This window comes from Gymnoscopelus braueri (genome assembly GCF_963280865.1).
Source record: "Gymnoscopelus braueri genome assembly, chromosome: 11".
Lineage (NCBI taxonomy): Eukaryota > Metazoa > Chordata > Actinopteri > Myctophiformes > Myctophidae > Gymnoscopelus > Gymnoscopelus braueri.
Window position 1 is genome coordinate 32,090,505 of NC_137613.1, and position 18,878 is coordinate 32,109,382.

Genomic DNA, 18,878 nt, shown 5'->3' on the forward strand with positions numbered 1-18,878 from the left:
CGTCTGTGGTAATGGCGAACAGACAGAGCCCTCAGCCTCAGGTGACGTGCAGCAGGATTGTTGTGTTAGAGAATTCTTGGCTGATACGAACGCTCTGTTGGGGTTGACAATCAGCCTGTGCAGTCTGAGCTGCTCAAAAAGAGTCTGGAGTTGGGACAGGTGCTCTGCTCTGGAGGTGCCAAATGTGGTTATCAATATCAAACTTTTTTACAAATATATGCAACGTTGGAGGCGAGTTGGGATATTTACAGCTTAACAATAAACGTTTTTCAATTAATTCCTCCTCACACATTTCTGTGTTGTTGCCACTGCTGTACTGCTGTGTTGTACTGAGCCCCCACCACCACTGGGAGGACGTATCCCCTCCATTCTACTCCTCCCTAAGGCTGTCACGATTATGTCATTTTACTTGACGATTAGTTGTCACTCAAATAATTGGGATTAACGATTTAATTGTGTTTCTGTCGTTGAACATTATGCATAGAAATCACATTCATGTTTGGCTTTTAGGCTTCGTAAACTAAAGTTGTACAGGGCAGATATGACAAATAACTTAAATATTTAACACATTGCCTGCCGTCCTTTCAAATCCAACACTTCACCGCCAAAGACTCATACTGTATATGCGTCTTTTAGTCTTTTCAGTGGTTTACGACAGATGGTGCTCTTCACCAACCTATGAATGATCCCTTGACATCCAGAAAACAACAGAACCGGAAATGACGTCATCCAAAAAAAATCCACTCCGTTCACTCCAATTCTCAGTTATGAGATTTAGAAAAACGAGCTCGGATTTCTTCTCCCAGACTGCGTTTGAAAACGAGCTATATTCAACTGCCGATAGCTACAGAACGGACGATCACGGTTACGTGTTTTTGTTCCGGTGGAAAGAAGAGAGACTCGTGTCTCCACGGAGACATCGTTTGTTTACATCCGGGTTGGAAAAAAAGATCGGTGGATCGTCAAAAAGACTAAAAATAAAGGTAAAACCACTGGCAGTGGCGGATGAATTAATTAATTAATTAATACCTGGCAATGAATGTGTTTATACTTTATACTTTAAAAAAAACATGAATAGTGGAAATACGCTGATCTATGCAACACGCTTTGGGCTTAGAAATTATTATGACGATTATGACAATTATGCAAAGATTTTTTGCGATTATCTCATATAATTGCAATTAAGCAATTATGTAATAATTGTGACAGGCATTCACTGCTGACGGACACCGCCCCACACCGTAGGAGCACATGCAGTGACAAAGATCACGCTCCCCACCCCATTTCAAATCAGACAACATACTACAGTATATGCCGATAGATATATTTGCGATAGGCGAATATCAGCTGACCAATACATTGGTCAGGCCCTAACAACACATACACAGGGATGAAAGCATCAGAGAGTCCTGAGAACAGGGGCCACAACATACCGATATGGGATTCACATTATTACATTGGTTATCAATCATATAAACTTTCTGATCTACAAAGATTTTACATCCTTATTTTCTTACAAACGACTGCTTGAATATCAGACAACCTTATTAAATAGGGCTACCCTATATGGGCCAAGGTGACATAAAAGCATTCAGCCTTGCCTGCCAGACATGCCACATCGCACAAACTTGTGTTTCATAGCCACAGTGCTAACGTTGTCCTTAAGAGAATATGGAAGCTTCCCACCTTTGTTGTCATAATCACTTGGCTAATAATACTCACTGTACACTCACTGTACAATAGTCTTTCTCTTCATACCACCACGTTCACACCCACACACACACCAAAACATTAAATTGCTGCCTGGAACCTCAGGTGACCCCTCTCCCTGCTCAGAGGTTTTCTCCATATATAAATGTCATTGGTTCGATTCACTAAGCTGTTTACGCCCATATTTTGTGGGAATATAAGGGAATTTACGCAACTTCCCATGTCAGTAGTCTGATTTAGCGGGACTTCCGCTCTTTCTCAAGTCTGCTCTGAGGCTGACTTACCAGGGATCAAAGCTTGCGTATGTCTTTAGAATGCTTTATTCTAAATGCAAAATCAATTAAAATAGTGCCAAACCTCAAACAAAATATGTATGTGCCCAAAATGTTCAACACATACGTATATATATATAAAAAAAGAAAACGTATGTCAAACGATACATTGCTAGTAGCCTATGCATAATACTATTACTACATTCTACTGATTTTTATTTATTTTGTAGACCATCAGTTGCATTTACATCTGAATTATTAGGTCCCTCAGCGTGTTTGCGAGTGTCGGCCGACTCAGACAACATTTCACGTAATGATGAAAATAGACAAAAATATCATGCCTTAATGTCACTGGAAGGTTGAGACGATCGTGGTATTAATTTATAATACTGTAGGCTACTGTATTTATTTATTTTTTAAAGATTTCTTTGGGGGCTTTTATGCCTTTATGGATAGGACAGTAGACTGACAGGAAATGGGGAGAGAGAAGGGGAGTGACACGCAGCAAAGGTAGTCGGGATCGGGAGTCGAACTCACGACACGCTGTCAGGCTGGCATTGCAGCCTAGGGTGCCTGGACAGCCACGCTGCTGCCCAGGCCAGGCTACTGTATATTGATCACACGAACGCCACACACAATAGCCTGATAAGTCTTACCATCTGATGAGTTAACAGTGTATGAAGTCTAGCTGTTCCGAGTTCCGACGTAGGACAGTGATTAATCCAAAAGAGGAACTTCACCTCAGTAATTAATAAAGTTCTGGTCCATAATCTATCTATCCGATAGTAGCGTGCCAGTATGCCCTGCTGGATCCTAGCATCATCTTTTTACCACGGTAAAGGTGAGCAATGTTCAGTAGAAAAGGCTTATACTGTATAATATCCTTTTGTTGTTGTCTTATTAGCCTATTATTTGGTGGTGGGATTAAACTGTAAACTTCTAACACGTGACATGACAGTTGGCTATTTACTTTATAAGCGTTTAATCGCGTGAGGGACTCGCTTCCGCTGATCTGCAAGTAGTCATACGGTGCGTTGCGCCACATTATAAGCTTGTAGATCTGTCCATTTTGGAGAGCCGCGTCGTATTTCGTCTGTTTCCGGTTGCCTTTTATGGTCTTCAATGGGGCTTGGAGCAATGAATGCATATGATCTCCCACATGAACGCGCCTTTGACCTTCAGGCAAAAATGAGGAACAACTGCGATCCGCACATTTGAGGGACTTACACACCCCTTTGTGAATTGCACATCGGTTTTTGCTTAGAGAAAATACACCCTTCTTTAGTCACTTTATTTACATGCTATTTACGACCAGCTTAGTGAATCGGCTGACTATATTGCAATGACTATATCTGCCCTGTCCTCTATTTTAAGTGATTCTGATCCTGATGCAGCCTTTATAACCAGGAATAGACAACACCAGATTCAGATTCAACTTTATTGTCACATCACACGAGCACAGATGAAATTATGTTTTGTAAGTTAGAAAAGAAGCATGGAAACAATACAAAAAACAGGAAGGCAGTAAGGCACCAATGTCAAAATAAAATCTACACTGCAGCAACACTTACTATATCATATCATGATATTACGATATCCAAAGTCTCAAGACAATATTATCATTCACTCCCAGTCATGTATCACGTGACGATATTGATATAATATCGCAGGGCCTAATTCATTGACAGTACAGCCTGGCACTTGTGCATGCCATAGATAGCATGTTCATTTAATGAGTGAATAATATCCCCTGCATTTCCAATGAACTCTGGGTAGGGGGCATGAGCCGGGGCTAGTCTGTAGGGGAGGGGGCACAGCATAACACAATGGGAGTGTTAGGGAGTGTGGGAACCAATTCTTCCTGGGACAATGGACACTTCCCACTGGTCACAGTGTGCCCATTCACTATCAGCTGCTAGCCTAGCGTTGCACGGCACTGAATATGCACCGGCTCAGCACAATGCTGCTTTCTCCCAAACAAGACCAGACTGTTTCCTATCCCAAAGACAACACGCACGGTGCTAGCCTACACACAGCCTCTTCTCACATAAGCAGTTTCTTTCTGTGTGCGTCTCTCTCGCTCTCGCTCTCTGCCACTCACACACTTTACACTCTGTCCTCCCCATGGGGGACAGAGAGAGAACAGTCAGAATTTCAACTTGCCAGTAATGGGCGGGGTTGAAAATCAATGAGAAAACGCGCATGAAATTCCAGGAAATACTCCCATCAGGCTCTCTCCCTCGCACAGGAGTGTGGTGTGTACTGTACATCTATAACTGTATTACTGTCTGGCTGCACACAGAGACACGTACACACGTACAAGGGGTACAGCAACAAGTTGTGAGTGGATTGTCAAGATTGGCTTGGTCTAGTCTGCCATAACTAGGCCAGTGCTGTTGGTTGTAGAGCTATTCGGGGCTGAAGCGTTATTAGCGTAACCCAGTTAGCCATACCAGTGACTGGTGGAAGACTCACTCCCCACAGAGGGGGCACACTGTCAAGGACACGGGGGGGGTGGGGGGGAACACGGCATTCATACTGGGAGAGAAAAAAGAAACGACCGTGAAATAGCCCAATGACGGAACAGACGTCATCATCGCTGCCTGGTGCCAGCAATCACTCTTCCGTCAAAGAGCAGATAAGGTCACCATAGTCCTTGTTAAGAGATTGTCAAATTGGAGGGAAAACTGGAATCGTGAGGTTTTTTTGGGGGGGGGGGGCTGTGGGTGTGTTTGAGGGGGGACAGGGGGTTTGAAACACTGGACGACAGTGTCAGTATGACCCAGACAACAGCGCCAAACCTTTTGTGCGTGTGATCTCAGGTTGCTATCGCAACAGAGCCTGAGAAAGTGAGGAGGTGGGCGGGGCACAACTGTGAAGAAAGCCAAGCAATGCAGCGTGAGAGGTTTTCATGCTGTCATGCTGTGACACACAGGGAGAGAGAGAGAGAGATGGGGGGGGGGGCAAACACACACTGACAGAGGGTCATAGAGAGAGAGAGATAGGGAGATGGGGGAAAAAGGCCATTGGAAGACATCATGCTAAGACCTGTTGCGAACTGTCATTTCAAAATGTATTTATTGTCATGATGTCATTAAATTTAAAAGCTGAAGTCCGGAACTTATTTGAATGAATAAACCTTTACTTTTACTTTATCTGTATGGTAGATAAGTCATGCTCAACCTTTTTAATTTCAAGGGTCCCTTTGGTTCCTTTTGTACACTCATAAGAATTACAAACCCATAAGGATCCATTTAGTTTCTAACCATCAATCATTTAGCTGGGGACCCCTCAGGGACCCCTGGGGATCCCTGGACCCCACGTTGAGAACCAGTGTGTAGAGTATGTTAATACAATATAGCTTGTACGTCTGCAGCGGTCGGAGGTAGTCTCCCTAATCTCCCTAATTTAGACCCTTGTGTCAGATAGGACACCTACTGGTTGACAAGTAGTACTGCCCGGAGCTCATGAGCACAATATCTCCCATGGGCAATCGTGCATTTCTCTTGGGTGAGCGATATATACATGTGATCTCCCACGTGGGAGACCTGGGCTCGAATGGCCTTGAATGCCGGGTAGGACAAGGACATAAAACGCACACATTGCAGCTTAATTACTTCGTGGGAATGGGCCCTAGGGCTTACAAAGTCGTCGAGTCTTCTAGCACAGCCAAATTAAGGCATGCTTATTCCTGTTTCTCACTGGAAAAATGTTACCCACATCTGAAACCGTGTACTATAATTCCAGATGGAGACCTTGTCCTGCGGTTATCAAACAACAACACTGGTTGCGCTCCCCCAGGTGAACAGTCTTGGCCCTGCATTTTGTACCAGCTCTTGTTTCTCTCTTACTATATGTTAGGACAGTGGTTCTCAACCTGTGTGCACATGATTTTGGTGACAATTTAAGGACTTTTAAGAAAAGAAAAAAAATTATGTAAAAATAGCATTACTACGTCAAAGGTATTTCAACAAACTATTCTCTAAAAACTGGTCAAGCATTGGCCAAATTGTCGAATAATATAAGAATGAGGCAGAAATTGTGAAAATAGCCGATCTACAAGCTCACAACGCCTCGCAACCGTTGTGAGCTTGTAGATCTGCTATTTTCACAAATGTATGTGGAACCGAGTCAAACAAAATGCAATGCCTCATCTCCTACAATTCCAAGTGCCTGTCAGGGTGGCGGTCCCCAGTTCAAATATGATTATTTGGGGAGGTCACAGCCTGAAAAAGTTGAGAACCACTGTGTTAGGACAATGTTTCCTTTACATAATTACTTGTGCATGCTACAAGACATTCATTCATTTAGCTGCTATCAGCCTACAGTCATGGTGCACTGCATATTAGGCATAACCCAATCGGCTCTGAATCTGTCTTGAGAGATTAGGCATAACCTAGCGCTGGGTGATGCGACTCTAAAAACTCAATATTAAATATTCACAAGAATCATTCATAAAATGACACTTAAGTGTCACAATTCACAATACCATTCAACATCATGCCTTGATAAGGCCACATTTCCACTAAATGTTTCCCAACTTCCCCTCAATCTCAAAATCAGTGAGGTGGAAAGGCCTGCTTTACATTTTGGCTGGACATGTCTAACCTTTCTCTCCTATTGAGGACATGATGTATGATCCACATAAACTGTATCTTTCTATCAGTATTGTCACAATTTGCTGACCAGGAGTCCAGGATGAGCATTGTTTAAACAAAAAGTTGCAAAAATGACCTGGAATCAGTCGTTCTAGTTAGGTATTATCACTAATTACAGAGTAGTTAATGCTTGTCAGAGGCAACTCACCACAAAGTCTATGTCATTTTAGCTATATATATATATATATATATATATATATATATATATATATATATATATATATATATTCTGGGGGGTCCCTGGAACAAAATATTTTTGAGATGGGATAAATATAATTGAGGGTCCTTGACATGAACAAGTTTGAGAACCACTGACATGGATAGGATTTAGAAGACATTATGTAGAATCGGCCTAAGGCCAAGATAATAATAAGCCATGAGTGCATTTTGAGTTCATCTCTCTCTCCCTCCCCTGTAGGTGTTGAGGTGCATGTGCTCTCTGTATGTCATTTGACAACTGAATTGTTAAACGCTATTGCTCCTGTCTGTAGAATATTATAATGTACTATTTAGTCTGCTTTCCCTCCCTGCCAACAACAGTCACCACACACACACACACACACACACACACACACACACACCCATAAATCTACATCGTGTGGCAGTTAATTTGTTAATGTACAAATTAATTATACCACCTGCATTATTGTGGTAATTTGCAGTCATTGATGTATGGAATGAGAGGACTTCAGGAATCAATGGGCTGCATTTTGCTCGCATTCTGTCTTTCAATCACAAGTAACCTCGCTAAATCCATCTAATTATGATGTCATACGCTCGTTAAGTCAATGTTTTGTTGTCAAGCCTCGCTGACACGCACATAATTTGACAATTGATCCTTGCACTTTAACAACAACATAATACCACGACGATGGCTTTGACCAGTGATGGAATAAGTACTCACAACAAGTAAAAGTATTAATACTGCAATGCAATGTAGATATACTCCGGTGCAAGAAGAAGTCCCGTATTCAAAATGTACTTGAGTTGAGTAAAAGTATCAGCATCAAAATATACTCAAGGCACCAAAAGTAAAAGTACTCATTGTGCAGAATGTCCAATTTCACAAGTTCTAAATGTTAAAACGCAAATGATAGGTGCATCGCGAAGTGCATTGTGGGCTTGTAGATCTGCTATTTTCAAATGGTTGAAATATTATATAGGGCTTACGTGGTGAACGTGTTTTGTAATAATAATCTACAAATCTACAAAGTAACTAGTAACTAAAGTTTTCAAATAATTGCAGTGGGGTAAAAGTACAGTATTTTCCTCTGAAATGTAGTGGAGTATAAGTAAAAGTATTGCAAATATACTGAAGAAAGAAAAAGTACCTCAAAATTGTACTTAAGTACAGTACTTGAGTACATGTACTCAGTTACTTCACACCACTGGCTTCGACCAAGAAACCAGTGCTCTAATGCAGATAATTTCCCCGTGTTTCTGTCTTTCTTACCTGCATGGAATCGGCGCTGATTATTTCGCCCTGAAGTCGTTTACCGATCTCCATGGCTAGTTTAGACTTCCCGGTGCCAGTGGCTCCTAAAATCACCACTAAAGGAGGTAAGATGTTCCTCTGCACGGCGCATTGCACAGTGCGAGCGGACGCCGCCATGATGCTCTGTCCTCCACTCACCCAGCTGACAGCCTGGCGCATGCGCAGTGCCAGTGATTGAAGCCTCGATGTAACTAAACTACACCAGTGGTTCCCAAACTTTTACATTTCAAGGTCTCCCCTTAACTCTGACAGTGTACAAATGGAACCAAATGGACCCGTAAGCGTCCATTTGGTTCCATTTGTACACTGTCCAGAGTTACAGACTTCTAAGGGTCAATTGAGACCCCCCTAAAGCTAAAGGAACCCACAGAGTCCCTGGAATCCACTTGGAGAACCACTGTGCTACAGCAGTGGTTGTTCCCAAACTTTTTCATGTCAAGGACCCCCACATTTACACTTCTTAGCCCACGGACCCCCATTTGAAAAGATATGCCAGCTCAGGGAACCCCATAAGAGACATCATCAGTTTGACATGCAGTACGGTCTACGGACCCCCATTTACTGGCATTTCTATCTCTGGGACCCCTATTGTGATATCAATGTTTATAATTTACCTCAGAGAGTGTACAAATGGAACCAAGTATGGACTCGTTAGGGTCCATTTGGTTCCATTTGTACACACTCTGACTGAGTTACAGAGTGACCCATAAGGGTCCATTCGGTTCCTAACTATCTATCATTTAGCTGGGGACCCCCTAACTCCCTCAAGGACCCCCAGGAACTCCCTCAAGGACCCCCAGGGGTCCCCGGACCCCACTTTGAGAACCACAGTACCACGGTGTTGCTTGCCAAAATTAAAAAACTGTATCAAAATATTGATAGATCTCCAAGCTAATAATAACACACAACCACACAGCTCTTGCAATAACAGAGCTGTCCTCCACATTGATGGAGGTATGCTGTGCATTTATCTTTTTTTTCTCTTTTCTCTTTTTTTAATATTCCATATAAAATGTGTGTGTGTGTGTGTGTGTGTGTGTGTGTGTGTGTGTGTGTGTGTGTGTGTGCATGCCTGCGTGTGTGTGTGCATGCCTGCATGCCTGCGTGCGTGCGTGCGTGCGTGTGCGCGCGCGTGTGTGTGTGTAATCTGAAGTAGTCTGTTTGGTAGAGAGTCACCTTTAAGGAGCTTACATAGAGGTATTTGTACTTTACTTGAGTATTTCCATTTGATAATTTCCCATGCTAATTTATACTACACTACATTTCAGCGGTAAATGTTGTATATGCTACTTAACAGTCCAGCTTTAGAAGTTACAAATTATAAATAAGCTAATAAATTATATTTTACACTTTAGGCTACCCATCAGTAGGCTATATGCAGTAAAGTCGTTAAAATGAGCTCCACCTTTACCACCTGCACCTTTATTCATAGTCCAATAACCTATGATTATTAAATGAGCATTCTACAATGACTACTTTTACTTTAGCTAGTATAAGTATATTTTGATGTTAAGTGGTATAATTATGTTTTGTTAATTACCAGTAGATAAAAATGAGGAGCTGCACCTAGTGAGTCCTGTAAATAAGCAAAAGAAAGTCTTTCTTGTATTTGTCTTTTTTTTCTTTAGTTTTTTTCTCAGGGGCAATGCATTTTAATATGTTCTACTTGTAACATTCAGCCATGTAATTGCATATTGAATTTAGTAATGAAACGTGAGTCACACTCCTAGACTTAAATCGTATTAAACTGGCAAAGTCAGGATTAACAGGACATGTATCAGCCAGTATAAGTTTGCAATCTAATTGTTTACAAAAGTATTAGAATGAATGAACATATTCTTGAATGGATCAGATTTTCCATAACTAACTTTTCCATTAAATGTCTTGACAGGGGAAAAGGAATGGTTGGGATTGTTTCTATGGAAACTAGCAGCTGAGCAGTAGTGAGAATAATGCTTGTTGCCATGGCAGAGGTACCAGGATGTGTTGCCTAGGAGACCGTTCAGAGTTAAAGCAGGATGAAGAGAGGGTGAGGTGATGTGAATCCACTCATACAGGTGGTTGTTATATTAAAACACGTGGCATAATGCTAGATTCTGAACCAGGTCAAACCAAGTGATGCATTGTGGCCACTATTAATAGTTGTTGAAAGCCTTGGTAGAGCATAAACATACACAAACCCCATGGTTGTTGTATCCATTTATCACATTATTCTGATATGGTAACGGTGAAACAATTTACTACAAAAGAATAACCCATCACTGACACTGTGTCTTGAAAGTGTGAGTATTGTGTGTCTGCAGGGGACGACGACATTGTATTCAATCAAACAGAAGCAACAAATATGATGGCTAACATTTAGTTTATTAATTGGATTGAACATACTCTCCCATACATATAGGCTAATGAGGTACTGAACAAAGTGCTGAGACAAGGCTCCATAGTGGCCAATTTATACTTTGCTGTACGACCCCTTCGACAAGCATCACTCAACAAATATGTATTTTTTGTCAGGTGAAAGAGATGTGCAACAAAGTGTAAATTAACCTTCACTCAAAGAAAGCGATGTCCGCTGCTGACCATGTCTGTGCTGACCGCAGGGACCAGTGACCCAAAACAAATAAAACGCAAAAGAAGCCTATGGTCTAACTCCCGAGGCTCTACCCTCCAAAACAAAGAAAAAGAGCGATTAAGGCCAACATTGGTACACTATGTGCTGAATCTATTAGCTAGGACATATGTAGCTTGTTCAGGAGGCAGAGACAGAGTAAGTTAATGAGGCTGATTGCTTGTAATAAGTACCATGCTCAAAAGCATCATTTTTAACCCATTCCATCCTCTCCTTGACCAAACTTTCCCGTCCTTACTAACTCTTCTACTCCCAGCCTCTCTCCCTTTGCCTCATGAAAGGCAAAGGGGAATAATCCAGGCTTTGGGGATTACAAATTGTAGCATGGGGGTATTTTCTTCTCAAGGGCTACAGCCCCAACAAAACCACAAGCCCTGAGTCCCCTGGCAAAGAGGGCATGCTACGAACTGTGATCAAGTGGTTTGCAGTACAGTACTAGTTTCAGGGCTACAGTTATATCTAGGATATGGCTTATGGACACAAAATGAGCACCGGGATTGCTAACAAGCATAGAGCAATCTCTGACACCGCATAGCCAGTGTTTTAACAAGCAGATCCTCTTAAAAAAAACACCCACCCACTGTCAGATTTGACAGTGTGCTTGCTACAATGATTTGATTGAATACAGGGGTATTCTGGCAAGTTGATCTGGAAAGAAGAGAAGAGACCAGCTGTAGTGTGTCAGCACATAACCACCAATAGGGCCCCAACCGGCTACAATACAAATAAAACATTAACTCACACCCAAAACAACTCTGTATGAAAATATAGTACAAAACGTTTGTTTTTTTCTTGACAACTGACACGTACAAATCAACAAATCAACAAACCAAACAGTAAAGAAAGCAATTAGGCATTGAAAGTGGTCTCACAAAGTGGCTAGTGTGATCAATATTCAGTTAAGTGTTTTATTTTGACAGTTTTTTTCCATAATCATTTTATTAACAAAAATAGAAGCTTTGAGTTATCTTTGAAAAGCCAGCAAGCCTGGCCCTGGTTAAGGACACAGGAAAAAGAATCCAGGAAGAGTATAGTAGACAGCTCTGGTTTTGGTTTGGAAGGGACTATACAGCGAGGAGACTATATACAAACATCCAAACAAGACGGTCTACATACCATGAAAGGCTTTTCTAGGCATCGTTTCAAACATAAACAAAAACAAAAATAAAATACAAAATTATAAAGTGAACTCGATTAATTCACAGATGATATCAGACAGCAATATGAAAAAAAGAAATGTCATTTTCAAATCAATAGGGCTTCATTTCCAAGCAAAAGTTGGCATTGCTGATACATGGGAATTAACCACTTTTACCCTGGCATCCATGTTTTGGGCATGTCATTATAGGCAAAAATGAACAAAAACAGCAGATCTACAAGCTTGTAGATTGGCTATTTTGAAATATTTGGGAAAATTTGGGAAACATTTTGAATATAGGGCTTAAGTGGCTAAACAAACAGATTAACACGTTTTTTTGTTTTAAAATCTAAGCCGACATTCACCTTTTGGCTGGTCTCGATGGCACATCACAAATAAAGATATAGTGGAATCATTATGATTCTTATTTCTTTACACGTGCATAATAATAAACTCAAACATTGGCTACATGGCATGCTAGTGTATGCCTCTGTCCTGTCGTGCGTCACTCACACTTCCGCTCATGAATAATGCTGCAAAACAGTCCGTTACCATGGACATGGTGATGTCATAAGGTCCTCTCGTGCATGAGGAAAGCAACATGGTGATGTTATTGGATGGACCTGCAGGTTAAGAGTGGAACAGCAAAATCTGAGGCTGCTCTAGAGATGCAGATAAAGCAGCACGGTCCTCATTATTCATTTGTGCCCATATAACTTGTTTCTCGATGACTTCAATAATGCCCTTCACCTTTCACATTACTAGAATCAGTAAACCTTAAGCTAGGAGAACAAGGGATTTAGCGACCACCTCTCACCAAATTGAACAGCGACAGACTCCATCCTATTAAAAGTTGCCTAAATGTGACCAATTGTATTGGAAAGAGAATGCCTCAAACTTGCTGGATGACTGAGAAGGGGAATAAATAAAGAAAATAGAGCAGTATAAAACAAATAAAATGTTTAGGGGAAAAACATGATGAGGCCGATAGCAAGAGAGCGTGAAAGAAAAAAGGAACAAGCTGAAATAGGTTCAGGCCAGGAACAAAAATGACAAGTTGGGTGCTTCGCAAAAACAGTGGGCAAAAGAAAAGGCTGGCCCACTGAAAGGCTAGATTAAGAAATTAGAAGGAGGAGGAAAACCAGAGGGAGTGAGATTCAGCAGGCTTTGCAGACTTAACAAGAAAGGGGACACCCCACAGCTCAGAGTGGGCCCAGCCCAAGCAAGATGAGGATGATTTCTAAGACCATGCATGACTCAAACAGCACAGCTGTAGCAGTTCAACCTTTGACAACTTCAGCACCTGCGCATCTTCCAGCAGCAAGACCCTTACGTTGAAAACTATCCTCCACTAGCAAATATTAATCACTCAAATTATTATATAATTTTTTAAACAAGGGATATACAGTATAGCAGGGAGATAAAGCCAAAATATATATATATAACAATGGGCATATTAATCATACCCCTAAATTAACAGTTCCCTAGCTTGTTGTCCTGAAAGGCTAACTGCCCTGTCAATCACTCAGAAGCTAATGTGCAAACAACAAAAATAGAAAAACAAAAATAAAAAAGTACAATCCACCCACACCACTCCACCGTGACCCACTCAAGAAAGTGAATATTAGTGTGTTTTCTCCTTCATTTAGTCCCATTCAGTTCTGCAAGTGTAAATGCGTTTGTGTGTGGCGTGCCGTGTGCCAGTCCTCTGGTTCAGGATCGTTTGAGCTGTGCCAACCTTCGCAGCAGTTGCAGCTGCCTGGCTTTCAGCTGTCTCCTCTCGTGTGCCTTCTGCCTCTCATTGGCATGCAGCTGCTGCAAGTACTCCGTGGCACGCGTCAGGATGGCCACCTTGGGTGTCTTGGGGCACTCTGCCAACCCTGGGATCTCATCCCGCAGCGAAAGGAAACGCGAACGCAAGTCATTGCGCCGCTTGCGTTCCAGGAAGTTGTGTGCCTTGCGTTTGTCCGTGTCCTCGCAGTCAGAGGACTGGGGACTGGAGAGATGGGAGTAGGACTGGGACTTGGAGGGAAAGCTGTGGGGGTGGGAGGAGGAGGAGGAGGAAGAGGAGGATGAGGAGGAGGGTGAGGAGGAGCATGAGGAGGGGGGTGAGGAAGGTGTTGTGGAGGAGGTAGGCGAAGAGGCGTTGGGGTTGGGTGACTCGGACCCGACTCCCGCAACAGCAACGCGAGATTTTCCGCTCTCTGAGTTCAGGGGCGCGTGGCCAGGCCGCGGCTGGTGGGTGGGAGAGTTCTGCGGCGTTTGGGGGACCTGGATGGAGGTCTCCTGTCGAACCCGCTTGCGGGGGGGCTCCACGTGTGGGGGGAGAGTGTCCGGGGAGGGCGCAGCATAGTTATGCTGCTGTTGGTGGATGGAGATGTGGAAACGCTTCATGCCGGGGTCCAGGGGGTCCGCTCGTACCGTTATGGTCACTGGTTTGCGGGTGTTGACCAGTCGCCGAGGCTTGTGCTGCTTGTGCTCCACAGTCACCACATCAATCTCCTCTTCGTCCTCATCATCCTCGTCTTCGTCGTCTGAAAGGGGAAACAAGGAACGTGTTAATTAAAATGCCATTGAGGATTTTACTCTAAGTGTGAGAGGCAGAGAAAGTACAGACAGCAGCAGAGTCCCAAGGAATGATTGTACCACAGTGAACTCAACATCTGCAAAACACACACACACACACACACACACACACACACACACACACACACACACACACACACACACACACACACACACACACACACACACACACACACACACACACACACACACACACACACACACACACACACACACACACACACACACACACACACACACACACACACACACACGTGTCTCTCGAATGCACGCTGCAGAGTGCACAATCTCACGCATGTCTCCACTAATTACTGCATTAGCTCAGTTTCTTATGTGAAAATGCCCCCGCCCCCCAGATAGAGAGGAGAGCGAGCTGCAGACAGTTTAGAGGCAATCAGCAATGCACACATCTAAAACCTTTCGCCCCTCTATTTACTCAAGTGGAAATTAGCTTTTAAAACGTGTGGAAGGGCCTTATCGGCTTGATCCCCACCAGCTGACTATACTCTTGGGAGATTTCATTGCTCTTGTAAATTGAAACACACTTTTAAAGTAATTACATCCCTCCAGATTTGACCGCTCACGGGTAGTAACAGCTATACATGAACACTCAGGAGCATGAAGGGTTGATGATGGATTAATAACAGGGAGGGAGGGTGGGGCACTGAGCTATCATTCTTTTATGGTTTCGAAGTGACAAGAAGATCTCATATTACACGGTACACTGAAATACAGAACAATGCCAGTTTTGTACCAATATATCAATCATTCCCTACAACTGTTCATCCACCTCCTGCTTGAGCAAACATGCAATTTTTCTCTTGAACGGTGTGACCTAATGCTGAGGAGTAAATAGAATAGAATTCCAGTGTAGCTGGTAAACGGCTAATCCTGTCCTATTCACTGCCTGAACTCACTCAGTCCAAATCCACCCACTGACACAATTGGCACTGCAGCCTGTTGAGTGAAGGAATGCTGGCGCCCTGCACTGCTGCAACAAGTTCCCATTGTGACATTCCACACACTATTATGTATGGTCCAGCTCAGCATCACATGGTAACCTAAATACCAATCTAGATCATATGGGTTCATATTGGGTATGGGATGAAAAAGTAGGTCTCCAATTAGGGGAGGAAAATTAAATAATTAGTGGGGTAGGCAAAACTAAAACGCCTCGTTTGTCCTCCCATACCTAAATAAAGATCAGATGGATATCATTATTTAATTTATATCAAATCTAATTCAGGGACTACAGGATAGGATATTGCTTGTAAGAAGAGGCTGGGAGAACAAGGAAGAAGGTAGCAGCTGGGGTTTTGGACCCCTGCCAAGGAACAGATGTTTGAATGGGCGGGTCGCTTTCTAGGCTTGAAGCATGTGTTGCATGCACCAAAGTAACGCAATGCAGTCATAATGTGTGCAATGTCAGTCCTTACTGATAAGGCATATAAGGGCGAGACACAAAATGAAACATCAATTCCAACAACCAAACACAAAATCTTAACACACAATCGTTGGTTTTGGAAAATTGCCAAACAAGCACATCACATGTGTTTTGCATTTACTCTTAAAGCCTGATCTATACGTAGTTGCGTGCTGGTGTGGTGTTGCATGCAATACATAGCAGATCTACAAGCTCACAACACGTGACGCGTTGTGAGCTTGTAGATCTGCTATTTACTGAGCCCAACAGCGGAACACACAACTAAGTAGCCTATAAAATGAGGCTCAAGAAGCTGGTTCTACTGACCTGATGAGTCGGTGTGAGACTCCGAGCCGGAGGACACTTGTTTCTTGCAGCCCCCACCGGTCAAGGGGAACGTGAGAACGGCCGCTGGATCCACGCAGTCCGCCGCCAGGCTGCTGAGGAGCGGCGCGTCGGACGCCGGGAGGCTCTGCGCCCCCCTTGTCCCCGAGGGCGCGCCCCCCGGTCCCGTTTGTACTTTGGCCGCCCCTGAGCCGGCACAAGAGGCGTACCGCTCCCCGGCCGCCACTGACCCGGCGGCGGCGGCGGCACAAGAAGAGGCGTACCGCTCCCCGACAACTTTCTCCAGCTGCTGTCCGGCCGAGAAGCTGCTCCACATACAGTCCTGGATGATGATGGAGCTGAGGTTGCTCAACGTCTCACCGGCCGTGCTCACTTTGCAGGGCACGTCCTGCTCCTCGTCCTGCCCCAGGAACTGAGAGACCCATTCCAGTTTGTCCCCGAGCGTTTGTCCGACCTTGTTGTTGCTGCTGCCGCCGCCGCCCGACGACCCTTCCACCGTCCGGATGGGGGACATGGGCGGGGTCGGCACCAGCTCGAATTTCTTCCATATGTCCTCGCTCGGCGCCGTGGTGGACTTGAAGAAGTCCTCGTCCGGGTCGTGGAGATCGTCATAGAAGTAGTGTTGGTAGTGGTCGTACTCCATCATCATCTCCCAGTTCTCATAGCGGGACGCCGTGGAGCTGACGCCGGGCATTTGGACCGTGGGCGCCGTGGCGGCTGGAGGGAGTCACTCTTTATGACCTCTGTCTGGGAACACATCAATGTTGTGTCTTATCATTATTAATGTTGTGTTATGAACAAATCAATCGCCATGCTGCTTTCTGAGGATCTGGGTTGATTTCTAGGATCTGGGTTGATTTCTAAATGCACCCATTTAGGGCCAAAAGTGTGCATGATTGATGATACTTCAAGGCAAGCAAGCCACCGTTAAGCTGTAACATCATGTATCCCAAGCAGAGCAATGAACTACTAACTTGCCTAAAGTTGACACTTCTTTGGTACATTCTGTTGCTGTTGAGAACTTTAAAGTTTCGCAACAGAGTTGCATTACATAACAGCACTGGCACTGCTCTGGTACACTGACATCTCTGTTCACCAGCCCCACATTATGGAGATTAAAGGTCCCTGAAAGATGATGGACCCCCCAAAAAAACATCTTTAAGTTGCATAACTATAATGTTCTAGCCTTGGATCAAGACTATCATAGATGTATTTGAATCGAGTCTGACTTAAAGTCAGACTCGATTAAAATACATATATGATAGTCTTGATCCAGTGCTAATAATGTTCATGCTCCTGCACAGTTGATCAGTTAAAACTCCCTGGTTCTTCAGACTAAAACAATTCAGCTGCAAGGCAGGCAAGCACTAATCAATTTGCTTCAATCGAGAGACCAAACTTCTTAATTAAACAGCCTTTAGATCACGGAGTGACTCTTTGTGGCACCACTTGCCAATTACACCTGAATACACACATCATCACGGAACAAGTTCCTGACGAAACAGCCAAGGATGTCAAAACTATGTTTTACCTGGCGTTAGAAAGGAAAGAGCAGCTTTGCGTCTTCATGGATTCATCACGGTGCGCAAAAGACCGAAAACATATCCGATCCAATGATTCCGTATCAGTGATTGATTCAACAAAAAAAAGGGGCTTTCCCCCCCGTTTTTTTTCTTCTCGATTGTCCTTTAATAGTGCCGATCGTGCGTGTCCCACGCCTCAAAAGGGCTGGATTGGTTATAAAAGAGTCAGTGAGGCTGCGGCCACTTTCTACGCTGCGCTTCTACCGCACTACTTGTTTCAGGGAGGGAAGAGTTGGATATATGCATAAAAGGCGGGTCGTAGTAGTGGAGCCACGCCCACCGTTTAAAGGTACAGCGCGGGATCACAGTCACACACACACAGCAGTGTTGTTATGAGAATGAACATAGTATGTAACGGACCCCCCCACTGATGTAATAGTAATTACACAAACAGCAATCTAGTGTCAATCTGTGTGTGTGTGTGTGTGTGTGTGTGTGTGTGTGTGTGTGTGTGTGTGTGTGTGTGTGTGTGTGTGTGTGTGTGTGTGTGTGTGTGTGTGTGTGTGTGTGTGTGTGCTTGCAGGTGAGTGCGTGCACGCGCGCGCGTGCGTGTGTGTGTATTTGTTAAATAGTACAATATTTAGTATTAGTCCATGAGCCAGACAAGATTTCATTATCGAAAGAGTGGGCAAAACCATACCTATATTAAATTGTTTATATGGTCAATATAAGTAAATAAATGTATGATAACCTTTCCACAGGAGCAGCTTTTTCATATTTATCACACATTTTGTTATTTTCCCCATACGTACATGACAGGTGAAAAAATGACAACATTTGAAAAATAGTTATCATAATTAAACTTCCCCAGTTGATTACTTACATGAAGACAATGATTTATCGTATTACAAGCTTTTTGAAATTGTATATTTATAATATGCAAATTAGGCATTAGGAAAATATGCCCGAACTTTCCAGAATCAACATTGGAACATTGGACAAAGCCAGAGTCAACATTCTTATTTCATTTTGTTAAGATGTTGGAGTCAAAGGTTTTTAACGAGGGAATATTCAATATCTGGCTCAATTTTGGGGCTCT

General features: G+C 43.4%; 2 protein-coding genes across 3 annotated transcripts in view; both read right to left on the reverse strand.

Moving 5' to 3' along the window:
- Positions 1 to 8,258, reverse strand: part of LOC308095939 (tRNA dimethylallyltransferase-like) — a 38,786-nt gene extending 30,528 nt beyond the window's left edge. For both annotated transcript variants that reach the window (XM_080443116.1, XM_080443115.1), the window contains exon 1: positions 8,094 to 8,258. In XM_080443116.1, coding sequence (XP_080299242.1) covers positions 8,094 to 8,252 — 159 coding nt within the window. In that variant the 5' untranslated portion in view covers positions 8,253 to 8,258. The remainder of the gene's footprint in view (positions 1 to 8,093) is intronic.
- Positions 8,259 to 11,658: 3,400 nt separating this feature from the next.
- myclb (MYCL proto-oncogene, bHLH transcription factor b) lies at positions 11,659 to 18,035 on the reverse strand. The gene is made up of 3 exons (XM_080442438.1): positions 17,788 to 18,035; positions 16,239 to 17,003; positions 11,659 to 14,436 (listed from the first exon to the last, which is right to left on the reverse strand). The coding sequence occupies exons 2-3, from the start codon at positions 16,948 to 16,950 to the stop codon at positions 13,616 to 13,618; spliced, it is 1,533 nt and encodes a 510-aa protein (XP_080298564.1). The 5' UTR covers positions 16,951 to 17,003; positions 17,788 to 18,035; the 3' UTR covers positions 11,659 to 13,615.
- Positions 18,036 to 18,878: the final 843 nt, after the last annotated feature.